The 24382-nt window shown below is 40.4% G+C and overlaps 3 protein-coding genes across 3 annotated transcripts in view; 2 read left to right on the top strand and 1 right to left on the bottom strand.

Moving 5' to 3' along the window:
• The window catches only part of pdss2 (prenyl (decaprenyl) diphosphate synthase, subunit 2), a 31396-nt gene extending 18907 nt beyond the window's left edge, over positions 1-12489 (top strand). The window contains exons 4-8 of the mRNA XM_046063486.1: positions 1121-1195; positions 2581-2754; positions 4896-5027; positions 6200-6235; positions 9207-12489. Of these exons, the coding sequence (XP_045919442.1) occupies positions 1121-1195; positions 2581-2754; positions 4896-5027; positions 6200-6235; positions 9207-9362 (573 nt within the window). The 3' untranslated portion in view covers positions 9363-12489. The remainder of the gene's footprint in view (positions 1-1120; positions 1196-2580; positions 2755-4895; positions 5028-6199; positions 6236-9206) is intronic.
• A 3207-nt stretch (positions 12490-15696) lies between these two features.
• Positions 15697-20426, top strand: bend3 (BEN domain containing 3). Its single transcript, XM_046063484.1, has 4 exons — positions 15697-15848; positions 16729-16783; positions 17201-17379; positions 17508-20426. Exons 2-4 carry the CDS (start codon positions 16732-16734, stop codon positions 19737-19739), a joined length of 2463 nt encoding a protein of 820 aa, XP_045919440.1. The 5' UTR covers positions 15697-15848; positions 16729-16731; the 3' UTR covers positions 19740-20426.
• A 111-nt stretch (positions 20427-20537) lies between these two features.
• mtres1 (mitochondrial transcription rescue factor 1) lies at positions 20538-22995 on the bottom strand. Its single transcript, XM_046063487.1, has 4 exons — positions 22850-22995; positions 21498-21942; positions 21084-21156; positions 20538-20982 (listed from the first exon to the last, which is right to left on the bottom strand). Exons 1-4 carry the CDS (start codon positions 22866-22868, stop codon positions 20800-20802), a joined length of 720 nt encoding a protein of 239 aa, XP_045919443.1. The 5' UTR covers positions 22869-22995; the 3' UTR covers positions 20538-20799.
• Between the last annotated feature and the right edge of the window lie 1387 nt (positions 22996-24382).

The raw sequence follows: 24382 nt of genomic DNA, 5'->3' as shown, positions 1-24382 counted from the left end.
GAAACTTTACACTGGACTTCAAGCAACGTGGATTCTGTGCCTCTCCTCTCTTCCTCCAGACTCTGGGACCTTGATTTCCAAAGGAAATGCAAAATTTACTTTCATCAGAGAACATAACTTTGGACCACTCAGCAGCAGTCCAGTCTTTTTTGTCTTTAGCCCAAGCGAGACGCTTCTGACGCTGTGTCTTGTTCAAGAGTGGCTTGACACAAGGAATGCGACAGCTGAAACCCATGTCTTGCATACGTCTGTGCGTGGTGGTTCTTGAAGCACTGACTCCAGCTGCAGTCCACTCTTTGTGAATCTCCCCCACATTTTTCAATGGCTTTTGTTTCACAATCCTCTCCAGGGTGCGGTTATCCCTATTGCTTGTACACTTTTTTTCTACCACATCTTTTCCTTCCCTTCGCCTCTCTATTAATGTGCTTGGACACAGAGCTCTGTGAACAGCCAACCTCTTTAGCAATGACCTTTTGTGTCTTGCCCTCCTTGTGCAAGGTGTCAGTGGTTGTCTTTTGGACAGCTGTCAAGTCAGCAGTCTTCCCCATGATTGTGTAGCCTACAGAACTAGACTGAGAGACCATTTAAAGGCCTTTGCAGGTGTTTTGAGTTAATTAGCTGATTAGAGTGTGGCACCAGGTGTCTTCAATATAATACAATAACCTTTTTACAATATTCAAATTTTCTGAGATACTGATTTTGGGGTTTTCATTAGTTGTCAGTTCTAATCATCAAAATGAAAGGAATGGGGGGGAAAAAAGGAATGAACACTTGAAATATATCAGTCTGTGTGGAATGAATGTATACATTATACAAGTTTCACTTTTTGAATGGAATTACAGAAATAAATCAACTTTTTGATGATATTCTAATTATATGACCAGCACCTGTATAATGAGGGAGTAGGTTATCGGTTCAGTGCCCGAGTCCAAGGACACTTCAACAGGACTCGCGGCTGTTGATGGACATGTTGACTGTTGTGCAGATCAAACCCATTATTTAGCTTTGTCTTTTCTCAGTTCAGCAGATAACAGGGGATGATGTGTAAATGTGAAAATAATGCTAAAAGACTGAAATTGACTGAAAACAAATGTATCTTTTTTTTTCTTCTGTTTGACAGGTTGTTGAACTGATCTCAAGTGCCATCGGTGATTTAGTTCAAGGAATATACTGTGAGAATTCCAACAATACTGAGGTAAAGCATCTGTTGTCCTATGGCAGAATACATCTTTCACAACAAAATAATAAGATGCATTCAAACCATAGAAAGAGGTGTAAATGAAAGAAAGGTCTTCTGTTATCCAATATATTTGCTATTGTTCATAAATTTCCTGAAAATACCAAAACCAACAGTAAGTGATCCTACTAGCAGGTATTGTGTCGGTCTCCAAAGCCTGATATATCTTCTTCCTCTGTGCCACAGAGCTCCATTGTTGTCCAAAAGCTATTAAAAAACACATCAGTGAGCCACACTGTTGCACTGGGTGACATGTTCCTATGTTTATTTTGAGTCAGTCACATATATACCATCCTGCGGCTGGAAAACACTCGCAGAGCACCAAATGTGGATTAATCCGACGCTGTAAATACTCCCCAGTAAATGCAGTATTTACTTATGTTTGCGTAACATTTTTTTAGAAACCACAGTTTCACTCTCGTTTTGGAATGAGCTTTATCCAAAATTTTTGGGATACTTTCTATTATTATTCATATCACTGTTTGATGTACAATGTGACACAAAAATTTCCCCTCTGGGATCAATAAAGTATTTCTGATTTTGATTGAATTGCAATCTGGTACCTGGCCGCCCTCACACCATGCACACATTTATTGGCTGGGGGCTACACACACACTGCCGAAAGGTTGACAACCAGAAATGTTTTTGTTTTTGTTTTTTCAGGAAAATCCTACTCATTCTGCCTTTAAGGCGTTACTAGCTGAGTATTTAATAAGAGATTTCAAACTGACCACAGTGTCTTTGAGTACCAGTGAGCAAATGTTTCCCTTATTTTACAGTGCATTTAGGTTCTGCAGTATTTAACAGCTAGTTCATTTTCCAACGGAAGAGTTCAGAGTAATGTCACTGTGTACCTGAGGCAATTTTCAGTTTTGGCATCTGTCTGTTTATTCTAGAAAATGCTTGAGGATTAATTAACCACTTACACTGAAGTTTTGTCTCTATTTTCCAAATCAAAGTCCTAAAAAACCTACATCTGTACAGAGATGGTCTTTTTAACTATGTAGTACATATGGTTGTTATAATGTTTTATGTTGGATTTATTTGTGGACATATTCAAATTGTTTGCAGAGCTACAAGAGTGTTTTTCCTGTTCTGGCGCTGTGTCCCTCTCCCAGCTTCCCTCTTTTCCAAATAACTGAAGAACTTGTGGGAAATACTGTGTTAAATTGCTCTTACTCTCTGGTGCACAACCGGTTGCATACTGAAATATAAAATCACAGAGCAAGGAGGGGTTGTTTTGACTGAGGAGTTCTGAGGTGCTCTGTGGGAACTTTGAAGTTGTACAGTAGAAGCAGTGAGAGCTCAGGCCCGTGGTGTCTCTGCCTCTGTTTGCTCTGCAGGAGAATGGTCTGACCGATGGCGTCGACGTGGCGACGTGGGAGGAGCAGACGTTCCTGTCCCACGGGGCACTGCTGGCCAAGAGCTGTCAAGCTGCGATGGAGCTTGCCAAACACGACAAGGAGTCTCAAAGATTGGCCTACAAGTACGGCAAGCACCTATCACTGGGCCATAAGGTAAATCTAATCTGAGTGTCCCACTCGCCACACGGCAAACAACACAGATGTTAAATCAACAAAGGATAAATCAATAGAGTTCATCTGCCACACCAGTGGGCTACTTTTGTGATTCTTACTGAATGATAGGAAAATACTTTTAGACTAGCCTGGTTGAGAAAGTTTCCCAGAGATAGTAAGAGAGAGTCTGTATCCTTGAAACATCAAATACTTCCATTAATGGTGCAATGTGTAAAATATTTTTGTTTAAAAGATCCAAAAAAATGAACTAACCTTATCAACAGAATGTGAAGAAGTAACAGCTGATGTTATTTGAAAGACGTCTATGTATCTACTGAAGTTAGCATGTTAACCAGATGGCCCCAGCCACCTACCTACCACGAGAGGCAATCACAGAGCATAGTTATAGTATAGTTTAATAGTAGTTTCAGCTGGGAGATATGTGCGAGATGGAGTTTGCTATGTAACACAAGATCTCTAGTATACAATACTATAATATACAAACAAAATAAACAAAATGTCAAAAAAGGAATATTCTTAGACCTACAACGGTAAACTTACACCTACATATTCAGTTGCCTCATCGTAAAACACACTTTAAACTCCACAGAAACTAAATAAAACTCACCAAAAGCGTCTTGGTTATTCTTTCTACTTTTCCAACAATCACCGTCTCTGATTTGATCAAAAAAAATTTTTAATTCCTAACGTTAGATTTGATAATATTCTGGTTCAACACACTGTCACTGCCTCTCTGATACCTAACCTAACTCTCGCTCTCACCCGCTTTACACTTCTCCTGTCCACCAAAACCCGCCATATATTCATCGTCCCCAGAGTCAGAGTTGTGTTCAGCCTGTCATCGAACTGGACTCCGTCGGCTTTGTAGGTTGTGTTCAGTCCCGGTCCCGCCATGATCACTGGCCTGCTGAGCCCTCTTCCATTGCCTGCTCATGCCTGCTTCTCCGGCTCTGGGTCTGGTGCCCATTTCGGACTCAGTCAGCTAATAGGACTGCTAAGTTAGCTGCATGGCTAACTGAGCTAACAAGCTAATGGTAGTTAGCAGTAAGTTATGACCTGATATGGGATATGTTGCCCCCCATGTTGGGAGGTTTCACTAAACACTTTTAGGGCAGATTAAATGTTGAAGATACACTATAAACAAACTTGAAGAAACTTGCTATCCTAGCAACATTAAGGCAACAAACGACCCATAATGCACCACTCACATAAGAGCCAGTGTTACACTGTTACTGTCTCCATTTAAAAAGAAAATCTGCTGAATGTATAAGTGTCCTTAAATATAAAACAACCCCTACTTTTTCAAACCTAATTTCCAGGACAAATATTTTTTCTTATATTTGGGCCAATACAGTGCTTAAGGTTTTCAGGGGCTTTCACTGTACAGAAAGTTTGTCCCTCCTGACTACCTTACTTTTCCAACTGTGATCAAGTTCAAATAAAGTAAAGGAATAAGTCTGCTTCAAACAGGCAGCTGATTGGCTGCTTGTCCCACTTATCTGCAGGAAGCAGCAGTATCTGTCTCAGTGGATAATTGTAGTGTAATAATATTATTATAGTATGTCTTCCGATCAAACAAAAGGGGACAGAGGAGTATATTTGCACTAAAACAATGCAGATGAAATATGTTGAGACAAACATAAAAATTTGGAATTAGGTAGAAGGTTGATTTGCGGCAAGCTAAAATGTAATTTTTATGTAACGTGAATGCAGCAGATAATGCAGATGCTCAAACATTTTATTAAGTTTCATAGGCGTTCACATTCATAATTCACACACAGCACTGTGTTGGTACGTTCTCTCCTGCTGTGACTCCCTGTAGCTGCCTGTCTGCAGGCCTCAGTTGCTACGGGGAGTCTCAGCATGGGGGGAAACAAAAATGAGCACTGTGAAGGAGAACTACCCTCATCAGGCTAGCTGTGTCTCTCACCAGATTGTCCGTCATGCTGCTCATTAACAGGGTCACACAGAGTGTAGGTAGGCAGAATGCACGCTCACCTGTCTACATTTTCACCCCTGGGTTGGTTTAATTGGTGCCTGGAAGTTAGAAAGTGCAGTCTCTGCCTGATTGACACCTGATTTGATTTGATTTGATGCCTGATGTGCTCTTACTTCTGTAGCTGAACTCTGACCTGCAGCCGTTTGTGAAGAGCAGCGTGGGAGAGCCGGTGTCGTTCAGTTTGAGCGCTGCCCCGGTGGTTTTCCACCGTCAGATCGTTGGCCAGGAGAGATGGCATCAGCAGCTGCAGCAGGTACAAATGGTCTTTGACACCACTGCAGCAGTTTTATTTTTCTAGTCTTTCTGTCACTGGTAGTTCTGGCCATGTTACATGCATAAAATGATCCGGAGCCTTAGCTGAACTTTCATAGGTAAAGTATAATGACATATGTCAGTCTGTCCAGCACTGAAATATCCAAACAGGGGTGGCGATGGCGCAATGGATATGACTATACCTTTGGTGTGAGACACCTGGGTTCAAACCCCCACTGAGACCCATCCACCATTGTGTCCCTGAGCAAGACACTTAACCCCTAGTTGCTCCAGAGGCATGCGACCTCTGACATGTATTGCAATTGTAAGTCGCTTTGGATAAAAGCGTCTGCTAAATGAATAAATGTAAATGTATTAAATGGATTGTCGAGGAAATTTTACTGACATTCAAACTACTTTGGTGATCCCCTTGATACTTTTGTTTGTGACCAAATACCTGCAGAACTAATAATATTCACATCAGCCTCAGTTGCATTTTGTGTTTAGTGCTAATTAGCAAATGTTAGCATGTTAACATGCTAAACTAAGTCGGTTGACATTAATTCCTGCTAAACATAATTATGTTAGCATTGCCAGTGTTTGCATGTTGCCATGCTAGCTTTAGCATTTAACTCAAAGCACTGCTATGCCTACGTACAGTGGCTAACATGGTTTAAAAATATCTTGGCTCACTACTTTACTTGGGAATGGCCCAAGATTAAATGAGTGTGCCACCCCCAAGAGTTTACTCAATGCAAGCAACCTGGATTTTGAAGACATTTTGGCCTTGAACATATTGAAAATCAGCCCCTAGGCCCTAGAAGGTGTGTAGGAAATGAATGGTAGACCTTGAAAAGCACCTGATTTATTTATTTATTTATTTATTTGATCTGAATTGCACATTCACTTCATTTATTAAAAAGACTTCATCTTGAGGAAAATCCTTTATTGGGTTTTGGTGACAGATTTAAAATAGTTCTTCACAAGTTTAGAAGTAAGAAATACAGTTAAAGTTGGTTTACCCCATAAATGTGCTAATTTTAAAATCATACATTTCATCAAATTGTACCTTTTTTTTAAAAGTCAATAAAAAGTTGTTGATCATAATGTTAAGGCAACCTTGGAAACCTGGGTAATTTAGCTGAAAATAACTATTTCTGTCTTTTCTGCAAGGTAAAAACACTGAGAAACCAACTAGATTACTCCCAGGTAAGCCCACTGCTTTATGTATTCCTTGACACTGAATCTGCCTCTTTAGCAAACTACGAAGACTTAAGTTTATTTTTCATTGTTTTATCTTATTGTTTTCACCTGTTTACATGTTGGCGCGGCATCTCACTGAGCCATCAAAGAGGAACAGGACATCTTTTCACTGTAACCTATATCAAAGTTGAGAAATGAGCTTTCCAAAGTCAATGTGTGAGGGAACAGGGGGGCCGATAAGGGTGCAAGAAGAGACTGAAGCTACAGAGGAGGGGTCTGATGGTGTTGGGGGGGGGGGTGTTATCTGGTCCCGTCTGAAACCAGAGTAGGAAGGATTAGTTACCAAGGCCTATTTGTGGAGGAGACACTGAGGCTCTGAGACAGTGGCATTCTGAGAGAATCTCCTTCAGCAGACCTGTCGAGAAGGGGACATGGGGAGAAGTTTGAAGGGAAGGCGAGATGAGGGGACACGAGGAGGAAAGCTGAGAACAGGACAGAGAGAGGGATGAAATTTTGGGGAGGAAAAAGAAATACCTTGGGCACACAAGCGTAAAACTTTGTTTGATTCTGCACAGAGATGGGAAATCATAACAGGAACTTTGTGTACATTTCTGGCATCTACAAATTGTCTACATGATTTAGCATGTGCTTTCAAACCATTAAATCTGATAAATAACCATAAATGTTTACGGAAACTCCAACCTTATACTGTTTTGCATTCAGTCAATTAGAAAAAACATCCCCCGAAGAGACACTTTTTATAAAATTTGCCAGCTGTAAAATTGATCATTATGGGAGAAGGAGATATTGGGTCGAAGTGAAAATTATTTGAAGACATTAAATATTTTTGCACTAATAACATAAGACAGTCGGATTGACATGACAGAAGTGTGAAAGACACACTTACCTGAAGTCAGCCATTTCAGCAGCGTTAACCCATTCACAGAGACATAATGGCCAATCACAGCAAATATAGATTAAATTTCAGTAAATATGTTTGAAATTTTATATATAAATCCATATATAGAATATTGATAGCTAAAATTATGCAATAGATTACTTAATTATAAAAACTGTACTACTAAATATAGTCTTATACTACTGTAGGACAGTGCCTACACACCGCTGCACATGCCACCTACCTATAGCCATCTAACTAGTTAGGCTGGCTTGTTAGCTTGGTTTAGTCCACAGTATCATAGTAAAGAGCCAGTGTTAACAGCAGCAGCTAGCTGGTTAATTCAACGTTACCTCTGTAATGTTGTGGCTCTAAAAGATGCTCATCAGCTCTGACATAACTCTGTGAAAAGACAAAAACAGTCTTTCTCTTTGGTTCCCCTAGCCAACACACGCTAGCTAAGTAGCAGGCAGTTGTTGAGCCTGCTTGGGAGACTAGAGGCATGTGATTGGCTGAAAGGTGGATGGGTAGTGACTGTCATGAAAGTGACTTTATGAAAAAGTGTCATTAGGGAAATGCCATTGTGGTATGAACATTTCATAATAATTAACTGTTTCACAATTTCTTTGTTTGTTTATATAATTCACTGTCATTTATTTATGTATATGATTATTTGTTTGATCTTGTTTGATTGATTGATTTAATATTGAATTCTTTGGGGCTACATAAGTATTGACCCAAATGTCAGCGGGACTAATGGTGGCACAACATCTTTAATGGACCTATCTTTTTCTTTTCTTTTTTTTTTTTACACATTAGCATTTACTTTTACATTTGAAATTCATCTCAAGTGTAAGAAAAATCAAATTTTGATCTTGGTCATATTTATTGAGAAATCTCACAGCTAGAATTGTTCTGATGTGCTACACCTGAATATTGATGAGGTATCAGGTAGAAGTGCATGTGGAAACAGGATGGTCAAACTTATGAGGTTACCTAACATGCAAACAGAGAATGGGGGATATTAAGAGGTGAGGGGAACATTAAGTTAGTGCAGAGCAAAACAATGTTAAGATGGTGTGAAATTAATGAATCCCTTCTAAATTAAATGAGCAGCCAGGGTGATGCCAAGGTCAATATTTGCAGTTTTTTTTTAAAAGAAGGAAGGCCTATGGGGATTTCCACCTCCAGAATTCATGAGGTAAAACGCCCTCGGCAAAAAGATGTCCCAACATAACAGGAGTAAGGCACAAGGAGACGCCCAAATTCACTGTCAGTATACTTAAGCTGTTGGTTGGGGCTGATTTGACTTGATGTTTTCCACTTTCTCATGTATGAAATGTATAGTGTGTGTGTGTGTGTGTGTGTGTGTGTGTGAGAGAGAGAGAAAGTCCCAGGCCTTGTATACACAGAGACGCAGGCTTTCTTTAAATTGTGTCTTATTGAGGTAAAATTTTCTTTTAAGCAAATATAATCACAAAACTCATATTTGAATTCAAATAATTCACATATTTAAGCAGTCACATCGAAACATGAAGGACAGACATTATAAATAGGCAACAGAAACTGCACTGACATCGTTGGGTGAGCAAGAAATTTTGATTTCTTTGGTTTGCATTTTGTTCAATTTATCACCTGGATGGTAGTGAAAACTGGCTGTGCACCAGTTCTGTGATCTGGTGCCATAATTAGTTGACTGAAAAGACAGGAGAGCTGTGAGATGCCTGGGTACAACCTACAGGAAAATAAAATTCAGTGCATTTCCCTTCTCTGCGTCAAAAAAGGCCTGCCAATATTTTAAATATAACTCAGAATGATGGGTCTGAAATCTTTCCCAATGTAGTTAAATATGGTAAGCTGCCTCAAGTGGTACTAGGGGCAGCATGCAAGTACATGATTGTGTTATACAATGGGTTTCACTGTCATTAAAATAAGTGCTTTGCTTCTGTACAGTCTAGTTTTTACCCTTACTTTAAGAGTACGCTAACTTTCCGTGTCAAGTTTGTTGTGTTGACGGCTGGATAGTAAGAGGATTGACACAAACGTGACAAACTAACATGTGTTTTCATCCCTTGACAGCTTTTGGCAGCAGTTAAGTCGGAGAATGGCGTCAGCTCAGCGGTGGACTTATGCTGTTACCATGGCAACAAGGCTCTGGAGGCCATTCAGGCTTTCCCCTCCTCCGAGGCTCGATCCGCCTTGGAGAACATCGCCTCCACCATCACCAAATTTTGACCTGATCTCACACACACACACTCCTTCTTCTAAATGCCTGGAGTATCTTTGTCAACAAGGACAAGAACCACTGAACAGCTGACACTAGGTGCTACCTCGTGTCTGGAGGAACTGTTCTGATCTGTTGTGGATGTCAGTGCTTCAGAATTGAAAAGGCTATATCCATAAATGGTCATCATTGAAAAAGGAATAAAAACACATTACTTCAGCATCATGTCATGTGTTGTGTTGCCCCTAATACATACCCTTCCAGTCCTGTGTGGAGAAAATATCACGCCAAGCTGCATTTTAAAACCTGGCAGTTTATTGTTACCTTGCTTATCAGCTAAGGCACATACCAGGCAGAACGGAATTTAAGATGTTTTGAGGAATTGCTATTGTCATCTGGAAAATGTGCCATGAACAGAAAATGATGCACCAAGCAGCACTTATTCTAACAAAATTAAAATTTTTAAAAATCGGTTCACCCTGCTCGTTACTGCCGATGATGCTGAAATCATAGCTGCTGGATGTAGTGGGTGTTTGCCAAATTGAAGAGCAACTCCAAACCAGTTGTTAAAATGTCTCAAAGTCATGTTCTAGCAGGTATGTGCCGCTGCTGATAAGCACAGCTGCAAAAAATATGCTTTTTTTATGGTGTTTGGCGAGATATCCTCTCCACAGAGGGGGGGGAATGGCAAGAATCAGGAGTAATGTCATCTATGTTGCCTTATTATGTCTGTCCCCATGCCTGTGCATGTGATCCAAGTCAACCCTGGGGTGGGGAAAGGTCACACAGCCTCTCCCCTTGGCCCAGCCAGCGAGCGCATTGAAGCTCAGCCAAGCAGTAATTATTAATGAAGAGACCTGAGCAAATGGACAGGAAATGCAGAGGTATTGATTGGGCCGGCTGCCCTGCTCCAAGCTGTACAGGCTGGCGCCAGCCTGGTGGCCTGTGGTTTCCCAGGCTGCTGTCTGCAGAGGGGGGGACAGCCAAGGTGTGAAACCAGGCCACTGCTGGCAGCTGTCTGTCACATCCAGGCCACACCTGAAGGACAGAGCACAGGAGACAGGACGAGGGTACACAGTCAACATAGAGGATTCTGTGTAATCTGACAGAACAGCAGCACACATTGGTATCACATGACAACATGTCTTTGAGACTTCAAAATTTGCATGAAGAAGGAGTCCTCTGCTCGAACTGCCCATCTGCAAGTAATGGTTAAATATATGAATTACAAAAAGAGAGATGCCTGAAGAAGAAGTTTCATTTTAGGGTGCTGTCACCTACTTTAAATGACAGGAAACCCACGCCGAACATAACCTAAATGGTGAAACACAACCACTTCATGTTGCCAGCAATGTGCGTCCGTCTGTTGGACCACCACTTTGGTCCAGACTGAAATATTTCATTCACTGATCCCAGAGGATGCATCCTACTGACTTTGGTGACCCCCCCGCACTACCATGAGGTTGACATTTGTGGTTTTGAGTAAAATGTCTCAACAGCTGTCAGATGGATTGCCATGAAATTAAGTACCGACATTCATGTCCCACTCAGGACAAATCATATTAACAACCGCGATGCCCTAACTTTTCATCTAGCGCCATCGTTCGGTCAAATGTTTTCATTTGTCCAACACAACCCAACTTTGTAGTTTAAGTTGCATTTAAGTTTCACCACTTAAAGCTAATTTTGGTCCCTTCTTGTCTGTAAAACAATGATTCATAGATTGAAAAATGTTAGCTTATTAGGTTAAGAAAAGCATTCAAATATTACCCGCTGCTATTCACTGGGACTATTGCTCTTGTTTACAGTCAATGATAATTATCTGATCAGATACCTCAATTAGTACCATCATACCATGTGAGGCAGAGCAGTAGTGGTGGAGAAAGTACGATGAGGGCGAAAAGTGGATGAGGAAGAAACAGAAGGGTGAATGAGGGGGAGGGGAGAATATAAAAGAAGAAGGTGGGGCTGAAGTGCAAGAGATGGCAATGTGGAGTGAAGTATTTCGAAAACAAGCTCCTGTCTGTTGCTCGGTTGTATGTCCACTTCCTCTACAGTTTTGGTTTCCGCTGTTTAGGCTTCCTGGGTACAGTGAGGTACGGCATGTGCCAGGGAAAGCCTCAGGCTCTTCATGAAATATTTATCCTTGCCGTGAGGAGACATGAGGAAAGTTACATGGAAAGTTAAAAGGACCAAACAAGGAAGGAGGCTGGGGCACTGCCAGAATGACAAATATAGTTACTGAACAGAACTTTTTCAGAAGATGAGGTCTGGCCTAAGCAATGAAGCTCTTGCATAGACACTCCCAGTAGAAATCACCTGGGCACTGCAGAACAGGATTTGATGGGATGAGTTTTTTTGTTTTCATCTTCAAAAGGAAAACAGAGTTCGTCCAGCTAAATGTTTAATGTAGAACAGAAATTGTAGCCTTTTTTCTTCCCTGACAACATTGTTACTGCCAGCATTAATCTTTTTGATATCTCCTGCGTAGTCCAAATGAAGAGCAGAACGAAGGTGGAGAGAAATTTGTCAGCTTTATGTCCTGCACAGCAGAAACCTGACTCCTGTGTTTGCTTCCAGTTTGAGAGACTTGGGTATCATGAAAGCAAGAGTTGGCAAGACTATAAGTTTACATGCAAAACATGAAGTGGGTAACAGCGGCCTTAGTGTGCCCGGCCCAGACGATGAGTGGTGTAATTACAGCAGGGTCCAGTGGAGAGAGTCGGTCAGCACAGATTCCATTACACACTCGCACATGCTGCACATACACCCACACTTCCAAACACCTCTGTTGGTCCCGGGGACAGAGCGACTGTCAGCTTGTGAGTTTAACAGAAACGATAGTGTTCTTGGAACTTGGGAATGTTTTATATAACTTTTTTTTTACTTTTTTGTTGCCAAGTTGTAAACTTCACACTGGAATGATTATTAGAAAAACCCTTCATTAATCACACTTATAAACACGTGCATACATTTATTAACAGAAAGTGTGAAACTTTAATGGATTGCCAACATTTAGAACTGCCATAATTACGAAACAGAGGATAATGCCTGTCAAAGGATTTTTAACATCTTGCCCACTTGTTCTTAAGGACTTCTGATTTATTAATCATTAATAAAGCCTTTAGTTACTACTTATTAACATTTTCCTTTTCTGTTTTTGTGGTTTTTATTAGTGCAATAGGACAATGCATACAGACAAAACTACAAAACAGTAAGGCATACACGGAGGGTATGATGTTTTTCATTTGGTTTTGGTATTCAGTATGGGGTTTTAGTTTTTCCCTTTTTTTAGAGGGAGTATTGTGTGTGTCATGTATTCATTTATGTTCATATAAGTGGAGGAATGTGTGTGTATGTGCAAGGGAGAGGAATTTCTAAAGTGCTTATTACAAAGTAGTACAGAATTAAGCATTTTTAAAAATGTTTCAAAAATAATTACATTCCTTTGTAGATTTTAGTTTGTATGTAGCTTTGGTCAATAAGGAGCCTCCATCAGGTCCATAGTTGATGACATGGCTATGTTTTTTGTATGTTTTAAAGTCAGTTCACCCTGCTCATTACTCCACTTTTGCAGCTGCATGTCGTGGGTGTATCTTTGCTAATAAGAACAGCAGAAAAAAATGAAATATATATATTAAAAATGTAGTTTGGCACGCTGTTCTCCCTAACAGCAGGAGAAATGGCATGAATCAGGAATGTCGTCATATATGTTGCCAAGAAACGCCACGATTTAATATGCTGCGTTTAAATAAAAGCGCAACCATGTTCCTAAAATGGTCATGTCTGATAGTCTTTCCATTGCTAAGTTAGTACATGGACAGTTTGTGCATGACTGTGATTTTCTGTCAAGTGTTTAAATCGTGTGATGGACTGATGCCTTGGCCATCAGTGTTGCCCTGCCTCCCTTCCTAGTGCATGCTGGGATAGATTCCCCGCAGCCCTCCGTGACCCCATTAGGACTAAGCCAGTATGTAAAACGACTGAGTGAATATGAGTGTGGAGTGATATTAGAACTTTCATTTGTCTTCTTCTGAATGGCCTATCAGTAAACACCTGCTAATATCATCATATAGCTGACAGTGATGGATGCAAGTCATTCTCCTGCGATAGGAACAGTATGGCTGATTGGCCTCCTCGACACAGACGAGCATATTGGCCAAAAATGACACTTTAACGAGCTCTTCCCGGTGTTAAGTGCCGCACACCGGCCCCTCATCACAAGCCGTCGCCTGGCTGACCCTGGGCCGTGCTTCCCCCTGCACAGGGCCTGCTCGCTTCATTGGCTGACAGATCAGACTGGCATAGAGACAGCTCATTAGTCGAATAATGAGAACCACACCAGCCACACGTTGTCTTGTTATATCATTTCTGTATCGACATATTTGTGGCTGGGGACAGAACATTGGGTGCCAGTGTGTGCATGAACTAGTGAATGATTAAGATTATGGCACTGCGAGGTCTTCGGTTCATCTCTCACTGACTGAAATCTCTGTTCATCAGAGGAAACCGGCTGACCAGCTCAAGTAACCAATCTGCTCAATGACTGCTGCCCCTTATAATTCAAAACGGCCCTCTGATTGCAACAATATGGTATAGCTCCATATGATTGCCTTCTCTTATTCATCATTTCACTGAGTTGCTTTCAGCTGACAGCAGCTCCAATTTGACAGCAATGCATTTTTTAAGGTTTTGGCTCTACAGTCATATGATGACTGTGATGTGAGGATATTTAAATAAGTATGCTTCCAATAGACATCTTCACTGAGCATCCATGTGCTTTCTTATGTTTTTTGTTTTTTTTCCATTAAAGGAAGGTTTTACACAGCTTTTTGTACAAAGAATAGTAAAGTTATTGCACTCACACAAACCACGTGAAAACCTACAGAATGGAATAATAATTGTCTTTGGTTTAGGATTTTAAAGATCATACCTCAATTAATAAATTATTGCATGGAAGATGACAAGGACAACGGTAAAAATAAGTCATGAGGTACATTTGGAGGAGACAATCAATGTCAGATGCCGTATGAACAACACAATATAAAATGTTTAATGCAAGAATGTACAATGAGAGAAAACATTCATCATGAAAAAATTATAATTTCTTTTACAAGGGCATTGGGTGGTTTGAGAACTGCTGGTCATTTCTAAGTCATAATCAATAAAAGAAGCTTTCTAATTTGTTTTCCATGGTTTAGTATGTGTATTTAGGAATCTGTTTAGACTGTCGATATCCTCCTGGTTTATGTACAGCCTGGAAGCTCAAAGTTGACACATTGTACTGCAGCAGACAGGTATGATCAGAGCTCACTCATGTTGTTGCAGTCTCTTTCCACTCGGGGGCGATGTTGCCTAGATAATGTGGGCTCTGTAGTTCAAGGTGAACAAAGATTTCATCAACATCTCTTACCTGTTTTTTTTTTTGTTTTTTTAATCAACAAGACAGTATAAAAGTACGGCAGATCTAAATGTATACAAATACATTTATACGTAGAATAACCAAAAAAATAAATAAGTAATAGTAAATATTTTAGTTAAAAAAAACTTTTTAACAAAAATATTTACTATTACTATTTTTTTTTGTTATTTGAAATACTTTTGTTTTGCACATGTAGTACTACTAATTACTTGAATAACTTCAAAACCTTGTTCCCCTGTTAATGTATGTTGTTCCAGATATCACTAACATAAATTATTTCTTACTAAAAATACCTGCACTCAAAACTTGAGCAAATGTTCATAAGAATTATCAGCAAAATTTAATATAAAGAGAAAAGTACCCATTAAAATTGTTATAGCCTATTGTTCTATATTATGGATGTATATTAGATCATTATTACTGATGCATTAACATGCAAAAAAAATTATTGTAGTTGAATTCTAGCTATTTTATATCCTGTTGGGTGGTTTAATATACTGTAAAACAATTGGGAATCATATTTTAGATGCTTGTTGTAGTTTTTTTTTTTTTTTAAACTTAATCTGCAAAAGTATTACTATAATATTGAAAAACTTAAGTAAGGTACAAATATGCTACCTCAGAATTTTAAATAAGTAGTAGCTACATGATTAAAGTGGCGATACGCAGCTATAAAGTAAAACACATAGGTGAATGGGCCTAGCTGCCAGTCCAGCCTCTCATGTGAGGCTCAATATAACGACAGCTGTAAATACTTGCTGTAATAGTTTTTTAAAAGGTGGTGCTACTGTTGGATATTATAATTTGAGTTTAAGGACGACGTTGTTTTAGACGGCATTGTGTCTGTTGTTGCATTTAGGTTTATTTTTTCACCCCTCTCTCCACAGCTGTGCGGAAGTGACACAGCAGGCGCGCGCCCCGTCACGTCACGCGAGAAAGCACAGAAGCCGAGCGAGAGAAAAAAAATTTATCAACAACAAGAAGAACATTTACCAGCATATAAACCACCGTGACAGTCCGCAGACATGTTCAACACGTCGCTAACAGTCCGGAAGCATGGCATGGACTCGTAAAGGTGAGCTCAAACCTCCGATCACGCGCGTTTACCGTTAATTTAACAAGAGTCAGAGCAGGAGAGGGGGGGACTCGTCCACGCAAACATTGCCGCGTCATTAAAATTCACAAACAAAAATGTTTTACTAGTGAAGCAACGCCGTGCATTGCTATTCATAATGACGCGTGTCGTTGCTAAAATGACCCGCTCGTGGCGGGGCTTTGTAAAGAGTTACATTCGCACAGCTGGTTCGGCTTGTGTTTTGGTTCAAGGGCGGAAGAATGAGGAAGTAGCTGCTTAATAACTGGCTGGACGAGAGCTAGGAGGTGTACGGTGGCATGCACAGCCTACTTTTGTGTTTGTAACAGAAAATTGAGGTGGCATTGCAACAGATTTTTTATTGTCAGTTTAACTTGCTTGGCATTGGCAGCACGCAGGCTCAAGCTGCATACCAGTTCATGTGTGTGGCTGCAGCTGATCACATGCTGTTTGTCATAACGGTGGCGGACCAGCCACTACGTGTTTATATGCTAATTAAAATAAATACTTTCAAGTTTATGCATGTTTTCACACACTATCATTTTGAAAGGAAAGTATTGTGTGTTTTTGTTTATCCAACAAGCATATTTTAATTAAACCATTATTGATCTATTCTAACAATTACAAGTTCACTCTTTCTTTTCTTGATAGAATTTAACCAGGTTCTGGGAACGTGTGTCACCTAGGGCTGCTCTAATGGTTATTTTAATCAACAGTTCATGTACCACTTCTTTAAATCAGTTAATCTACTATTGTTTCAGCTCCATACTGCCATATCATGCATGTTAACTTGTTAACATGTTAATTATGTATATTAGACAGTTTTTCAGTGCCTTCACATGTTTTTGATTTATTTGCCTAGGCTATGAATTCCGCTGAGCATGGAGAAGTTTCAGATGAAGCGATGCCTGAGAAAGGTAACTATTGCACCCTGTATCTGTGCACCTGCAACACTTACATCCCACTACCATGTTTTAATTTTAATAAATGTAGCATAGCTATAGTTTCTTCCAATAAGGTATGGCATTTTTGGAGCCTAAAACAATATTTGGCGTCAAGCTTAAACCTAGGAGGTTTGTTGATTTTCCGATTGATCACAGAATATTTGCGGGTCAATTACATCTTTAAAAGAGCCATGTCAATACTAGGGTGGAAAAGAAACATGACATCTGATTACATGAAGTCCTGCTAATTTATGGAAATATTATGCTTTCTATAAAAAATATCACTGTTAGCTTTCTCAATAATAATAAAATTAATATTTCTCAATGTGAACCAGAAAATAAATGCTTTAACAAAGACAAAAACAAGTGTGACTCTCTCGTTATTGGCAGAACACAAGCATGTCGAGGACGTTAAGGAGGAGACGGAGGAGTTTGCTATTTGCGAGCCACCTAAAGGACTCGGACGAGGATCTCCTGGTGCCGCTGAGGCTGGTAAACGGTCATCGGCAGAGATGGGCCCTGACACAAACCAGTCCACCAGCAGCAAGAGAGTCAGAGTCTCTGGAGAGGTAGTCTAACCCCAGACCATTTTATCTAAATAAAAACATTGGTATACAACATTGGCACTCAGCACATCCTATTGGTTGACGGTGGGTCTAACAGCATATCTCTGTTTTGAATGTTATTTACTCTATAGATGAGGAGACACTTGATAGATGACAGCAGCAGGTTTGAGCCTCTTTGCCTCACCACAACTGGAGAGAAGAGGGACTGTGTCCAGCAGAAGTCCAGAGTTTCCTACAGGAAGCCTCTATTCAGCATCTCCCATAGGATCTCGGAGAAGAGGACCACACCAAGTCTGGAGCAGCAGGCCAGTCATGGTGACGGGAATGAGGTCAACTACAGCAGCATCCTCTCCTCCAAGTTCCAAAGTTCAGAAGAAAACGGCCCGTTGGAGACCTTTCCCACCACCGACACTTCAGGTCAAGCTTCATCAACAGACTCTAGCCTTTATCCACTGATTGAGAAAATGTTTCTCATTCTCAACACCCTCAATTCAAGCATGACACAACTGCATAGCAAAGTGGACTTGTTGACCCTTGAGGTCATGCGGATAAAGAAGCAGATCAAACCGGCTGAGATGGTGACCGAGTTCCAGCCTCCTCCTGAATATCTGCTAACAAGTGACGAATTGAATCAGCTGATGGAGCAGACATCCAGCGCTGGGGAGCTTGGGTGTCGGCTGCTGGTGCATCTCTTCCCAGAGCTGTTTAAAGCCAGGGATTGCTCTCATGAATGCATGGCAACCAAGAGAACACTGGAGTCTCTACACCTGCAGCTGATCCGTAACTATGTTGAGGTGTGCTACCCTTCGGTCAAGAACAACAGCGTCTGGCAGGAAGAATGCCTCCTTCAGGTTAATGACTTGTTTAATCGCTTCTGGGCACAGAGGGACATGGAGAGTGCCCGGCTGCTCAGGAAGCAGACAATCACAGGTGCTGGGATAAAGGCTGAGCATCCTCAAACCTATCGTTTCATTAATGAGCAGGGCCAGGAGGAGCATCTCTCACTAGATAACCAGCAGAGCAGCCTGACTGTGTCAGACCTTGCTTTCAATACACAAGCCACAGAGGAGCTGGATGAGTTCTCCTCCCCTGAGGACTTTGTTATTTTTCTTATGCACCGTCTTTTCCCTGAGGTTTTTGAAGAGGGGAAAATGCCAGAAGCCTCCAGCAGTTTCAGTAGTGTGGGGCAGCTAATTCTGGACTCTGACAAGATGGTAATAATAAGGAAGTATATGGAAGCAAATTTTCCTGATGTGCCTGAGGACAGTTGGCTTCAGGTGTGCATTCAACATATGGAGGATGCACTCGAGGGTCCTCACAGTAATGGCAATGGGAGTGAACATGACAATATCAATGATGAGGGCTATGACCTGGCCAGCATTCCTGAAGATGTTTCTATTATCAAGGTTCCAGAGGTGGGTGATTATGAAAGGCCCAGTCGCAAGTCCAAAAAGTCACTACTTACACCTGTGGATTTTGACAATCTGGAGATTCCTCTTCCTGACTTTACTGTTACCCAAGAGTACCTCTTGTCCAGGGAGCAGCTGAAGAACAACTATGAATGTAGCTTGTCCATTGGGAACTTTGCTTCTCGGCTGCTGGTGCTTATGTTCCCTGAGCTCTTCACCCACGAGAACACACGGAAGCAGTACAACTGCAGTGGTTCCCTTGGTAAGAAACAGCTTGACCCTGTTCGTGTAAATCTGATCCGTCATTATGTGCAGTTAGTCTACCCTCGAGCCAAGAACGACAGAGTGTGGATGTTGGAATTTGTGGGAAAACTTGATGAGAGATGTAGGAGACGCGACACGGAGCAGAGAAGATCCTACCTGCAGCAACGCAAAGTGTACGGTCAGGAGTCAGAGCAGGACTTTATCTGCCAGCTGAACCAGCTCAATCAAGATAGCATGAGGGAGGATCCAGATATTCCCTCTATGCCCCCCGAGAAAAGTAGCAAAGACTTTTGTAAAATTCCCCTGGACGAACTGACTGTATCCAAACCCGACTTCCCCGTACCTTCTGTCTACCTGCTCTCAGACATTGAGGTACGGGAAATCGTCCAGCAGAGTCTCTCTGTTGGGAACTTTGCTGCCCGTCTGTTGGTGCGCCTCTTCCCTGAGCTCTTCACCCAGGAGAACCTGCGGCTGCAGTATAACCATTCAGGGGCCTGCAACAAGAAGCAGCTTGACCCTGTCCGCCTCAGATTAATTCGTCACTACGTGGAAGCAGTGTATCCCGTGGATAAGATGGAGGAGGTGTGGCACTATGAATGTGTGCCAAGCATCGACGAACGCTGCCGGCGCCCCAATCGCAAGAAGTGTGACATTCTTAAAAAGGCCAAGCGGTCGAGCACTGTGTCGTAGTGACCGTACTTTTCAGTTAGGCAACACTTTTTGTTATAAAAATAATTGCACAGAATATAAGCTGAAACCGCATTGTTGAACTTTTACAAACTGTCCTATGTAGGATGAAGCCAAGCTGTTTCTTCAGTACTATTCTTTGTCATATTTTACCTTTCGACTACAGCAGTAGATGTTGTAGTTCATGTAGTCTTTTTCTTGTTAGATAAAGAGTCAAAACTGCTTCTATTTATAAGCCAAAACTGTCATAGCTCACCTAACATACTTTGTTGATAAATGTTGTAGCCTTAAAAACAATAACAATAGCTTATAGCATAGGTCACACATTTGCTCTATGGATAGAAATGAATCACAATGATGTGATATATTTCCATTGCAGTTACTGATGTAGCATTGTGCCACCACTGTTTTAATAACAATGTGCTTATGTTAAGCCTTCTTATAGAAGTTTATATTATAAAGACAATTTAACATGACAGTGGATCATGATAACACATTTCTAATAAAATCACAATTATAAATATGACATATGATTGGACTGTTTTGCATATCAGCACTAAACAGTTCCTGTTGAGGTATCTAACTTTACTGGATAGTGATGCACTTTACGCCCAAAGGAGTGAGAGGTGGCCCTTTCCTGAATACTTCCAAACAAGTTCTGTACTACACTAAATAAATAATTTGCTTCAACTAGTACTTACCATTATTTGAGAATTAATACAAAATATATTATGAGTTGCCCAACATCAACAACATAAAGCTCACAAAGTTACGTACAAACTTGCTCTTCATCAGCCAAGATGATTTTCAAATCTCAAAACTTCAAAGTGCACGTTTATTGGGGGGGGGGTCTCACAGTATAGTGGGGAAAGATGAACATTCAAAATTGTTCTCCCAACCAACTGCTTAATGTCTAAAACCACTGATAACGGTTTACATTTGCATTCTACCTTTGCAATCCATTTTAGATCCAACTTCAAACCATTAAAATGCCACTCAGCCACACAGGTGCTGTTGCCTTCACTGATCAATGGTCTTACAATCACTACTGTCTGATTCAAGTTCATGGCTTAAAGACCTCATCCTTGGAAAGTTCTATACATTTCCAGCGCCTTATGGCAACCTTGTACTTTTCTGTGTTACTGGATTCACCAAAAACCCTCCGGAGGACGACTCTCATCACAGTAACAGTGTTTGTTTCTCGGTTCTCCGACAGTACCAGGTCCAAGGTGTCCCCAACTTTCACCTGAATAAACAACAAATAATGAGAAATGAGGTAAAAGACGCATGTGGAAAGACTGAAAATTTTGGGGAAGGATGTGTAACTTGTAATCAAACATCACTCACCGTTTTACTTTTCTTGATGAGTCTCTGTCCATTTACTCTAAGCTTGTTGTTATAGAAGGCGTCCTCAATTTTACTGTTTTAAAACAAAGGACAGTTAAGTCAGTACAAATGTTCAAAAAGGAAAGGGTTTTAAAGGCTCTGCTGTTCACAAGTTACATTTAAACATGCTCGTGCAACAAAAATCCCCCAAATCAGTATACCACGAATGCCAGTGATAGCATGGGACAGGAACACCATGGCAAACTAATGTGTTGTTCAAAAACTCTTTCCTATTCAGCTTGGACATCATTTAATAGCTGATAGCCATTTTTCCTTGTTTAAAAAAAAATTGTGATTGGAAATTTATCAGCATAGCCTTGGTTTCTATACATTTAACCCACTATTAAGATCAGCAGCCAACAGACAATGACTCACTTGCGTGCCATGTCCAGGCCAGCTTTCATGATGACATCATATCGAAAGGACTGCACATATTTCTCCATGTCTTTATAATCCTTTGGTAGATTTGGGTTCTCTTCTTCATAATCACTGTCCTCAGGGTCTTTTTCATCCTCATCTTCCTCCTTTTCCTCCTGTACTGTCCTGGCAGCACCTTTCTTCTTGCTGCTTTTAAACCTCAGATGATGGACAGGCCAACCTCTGGCAGAGTCTCTGCCACGGAACGCAGGCCTGTGACAGCCAAGTGCGGGGAAAGCCGAGCAGCCCCATAGCTGGCGTGTGTGGATGGCCCTGGGACACCACTCGGTCTGCCTCAGTCCATATCCAGCAGCCAGCAGGTGGTGGGGGTTCAACCTTCCTAGCTGCCTCATGGCAAGTGCCTGCACCACCAAATTCTGCATGTTGGCGCTCCACCCAGTCACTAGAAAAACATGGGTGGTTATGAAGCATTATGCTAAAGTTGAGTATAAAAGTCATTGTAGCATCAACCATATAAGTAATTTAAAAACTTATGCATTCAGGGTCAACAGTCAAGGCTTCAAAATATCTGACTATGATGTAAATCACCCTTTAAAAAAGTTCAGTTGCTGTTTACAAGGTCAAGAATAATTTGTCAAGCTTTCTTTCCCATGTCCTATTTTATCCTATAATTTCACTATTTATACTACTATTTGTGTTATTAGATGTGATGTCTGTTTTTGTTGTTTAAATAGTAACTTAAGGTAAGTCTATTTGGATTAGAAAATCTGCTAAAGTTAAACTATCCAACAAAATCGAACTTGTTTTTGTTGGACAATGTAACTTTATAATAGTTTGTGTTTTACATCGAAGACTGTTGCACGAATCATTCTATAAAACAATGATAACACGAGAGGCTCAAACTGGGGTTTAACTAGTGATGTTTGTGTTTGTTGATTTTCTGAAAGTGATGTTTTCATGGCTTGATTACTTGACACCAGCAGACAAACAATTAACGTTGGAAGCTAACAGTTTGCGCTGTCCCAGTTGCATGTTGTATTTTGTCTGCTTTGTCTTTCTAATATTAGCTGCTGTTTGTGTACGTTTTCGTCATAAATTAATGCAATGGCTGCCTGTGCTTGACTGAACTTGACATTTTTCATGCTGGAGATGAAACCGAGCTGAAGCAGATACAGCTAACAGTTAACTTAGCTAGCTTTATTTTTCTTTTAGCTCGTGGCCTCTTCAGTCCACGTGCAACCCACCACGAGCCTGCTCTTCGTCAAGCACAGTATTGCTAGTTTTACTTAGTTCCTAAATGCTAAATATAAAGTTACTAACATACAATGAGCATTTGGCAGTGTACTCACCTATGGAACAACCTTTCATAGCTTGTTACTGTAACGTTGCTGACTGGGTTAACTTAGCAGCCGATGGAAAATGTGCTGCCACCTTCCGCTCTGGAGGAGAACGACATTACCTGGCCGAGCTGATGAGGGAACAACCGATAACTGGATTTGTTCATGTTTTTATGCATAATAGTCAAAATTCACCAGGATATCCTTTTAACTCCACTACTAATTATATGTGCATTACAAAGGACAGAGTATCCCCAGTCTGTGTCTTCTTTGTCTACCTCTTTATATTACCAGCAACATAACATTATTGCTGTCATGACTCAGGGGCAGATCTGACACCGCTTCTGCTTTATCTACTATAATTATTGAGCCAGAAATAATTATTCAGGAAATCAAAGTCAATAAATGCAAAACCACACAATGTGGCTGCATCACTGTGAGCCTTTCACTTAATTAATTTTCCTACAGTCCAAAGGATCATTTTTATACCATAGAAAGGCTAGATTTTATCTTAATATTTGCTATCTGCAAGGTAAATGGTTTGGAGGAGTAGCCTACATCAGTTTATTACTGGTGTAAACATGTGTGCCACTGTGGGAAAAAAACAGCACAATAATCTCCATGTCAATCATTTTAATGTATAGAAAACAAAATTAAATACTTATAAAGTGTAATATATACAGTATATGTATGTATATAACAATACCAGAACCCTTAAATCAAAGCCGCTAAATGGAATTCATCATTCATGTTATTACGGAATCTGTGATGTTCTTACTCTGACATGTCAATATCAGTGTCTATGAAGCAGCTACTCCAGTTAACACTCTCCACTCCCAGATTTTCCCAGTAACATTTCTGAAATATTCATGGGCTTCCCCAGACATTTATTGCAACTTCTATTGTTCCAGCATAAGATAAATTTGAATACATGATTTAAAACGTAATCAAGTTATTTGTACAGCCCATTTGATTATAATGACAACAAGAGTATTTAAAACATTTTACAAGAAGCTTTAAGTGGTTGTATATTGGTTTATGTCTGAGCAGTTATGTATTTGTCAATATATCATCATGAATACTTTATTACTTTAAGGGAATTTACATCAACATTCAGCTTCACTACAATTCATAATGTCTAGTGTCACTTCAAGCGCATAATACTAGTGTCACTACATTATAGGAAACGATATAAAAACAAGATTTTATTTGTAGGATACGTACAATATTCTCTTGTTAGATGTTGTAAAAAAAGTCAGTATTATAAAGTTTGTATGATGTCCATGTGTAAACATGAGGACATTTACATCCTTGCATATACTGCCTGTAAACTCTGCTCAAAAGAGTCAGGGATCCCCCAGATAAATCCAACAACAAGACACAACAAAGTCTCTCTTGGAAACATGGTGACATGTTGGCGTGTGCTGTGCTCTCACTCTCTGAGCACATTCAGTACACTGGATAGTGAAATCACCGTTTTACAAATGGAAAATGGAGCATTATATCTTTAACATAGACACATAATGGACATATCCTACAGTTTAT

Source organism: Micropterus dolomieu, linkage group LG11 (genome assembly GCF_021292245.1).
Source record: "Micropterus dolomieu isolate WLL.071019.BEF.003 ecotype Adirondacks linkage group LG11, ASM2129224v1, whole genome shotgun sequence".
Classification (NCBI taxonomy): Eukaryota; Metazoa; Chordata; class Actinopteri; order Centrarchiformes; family Centrarchidae; genus Micropterus; species Micropterus dolomieu.
Note: the sequence above shows the minus strand (reverse complement) of the source record. Positions and strands in the feature narration are given on the sequence as shown.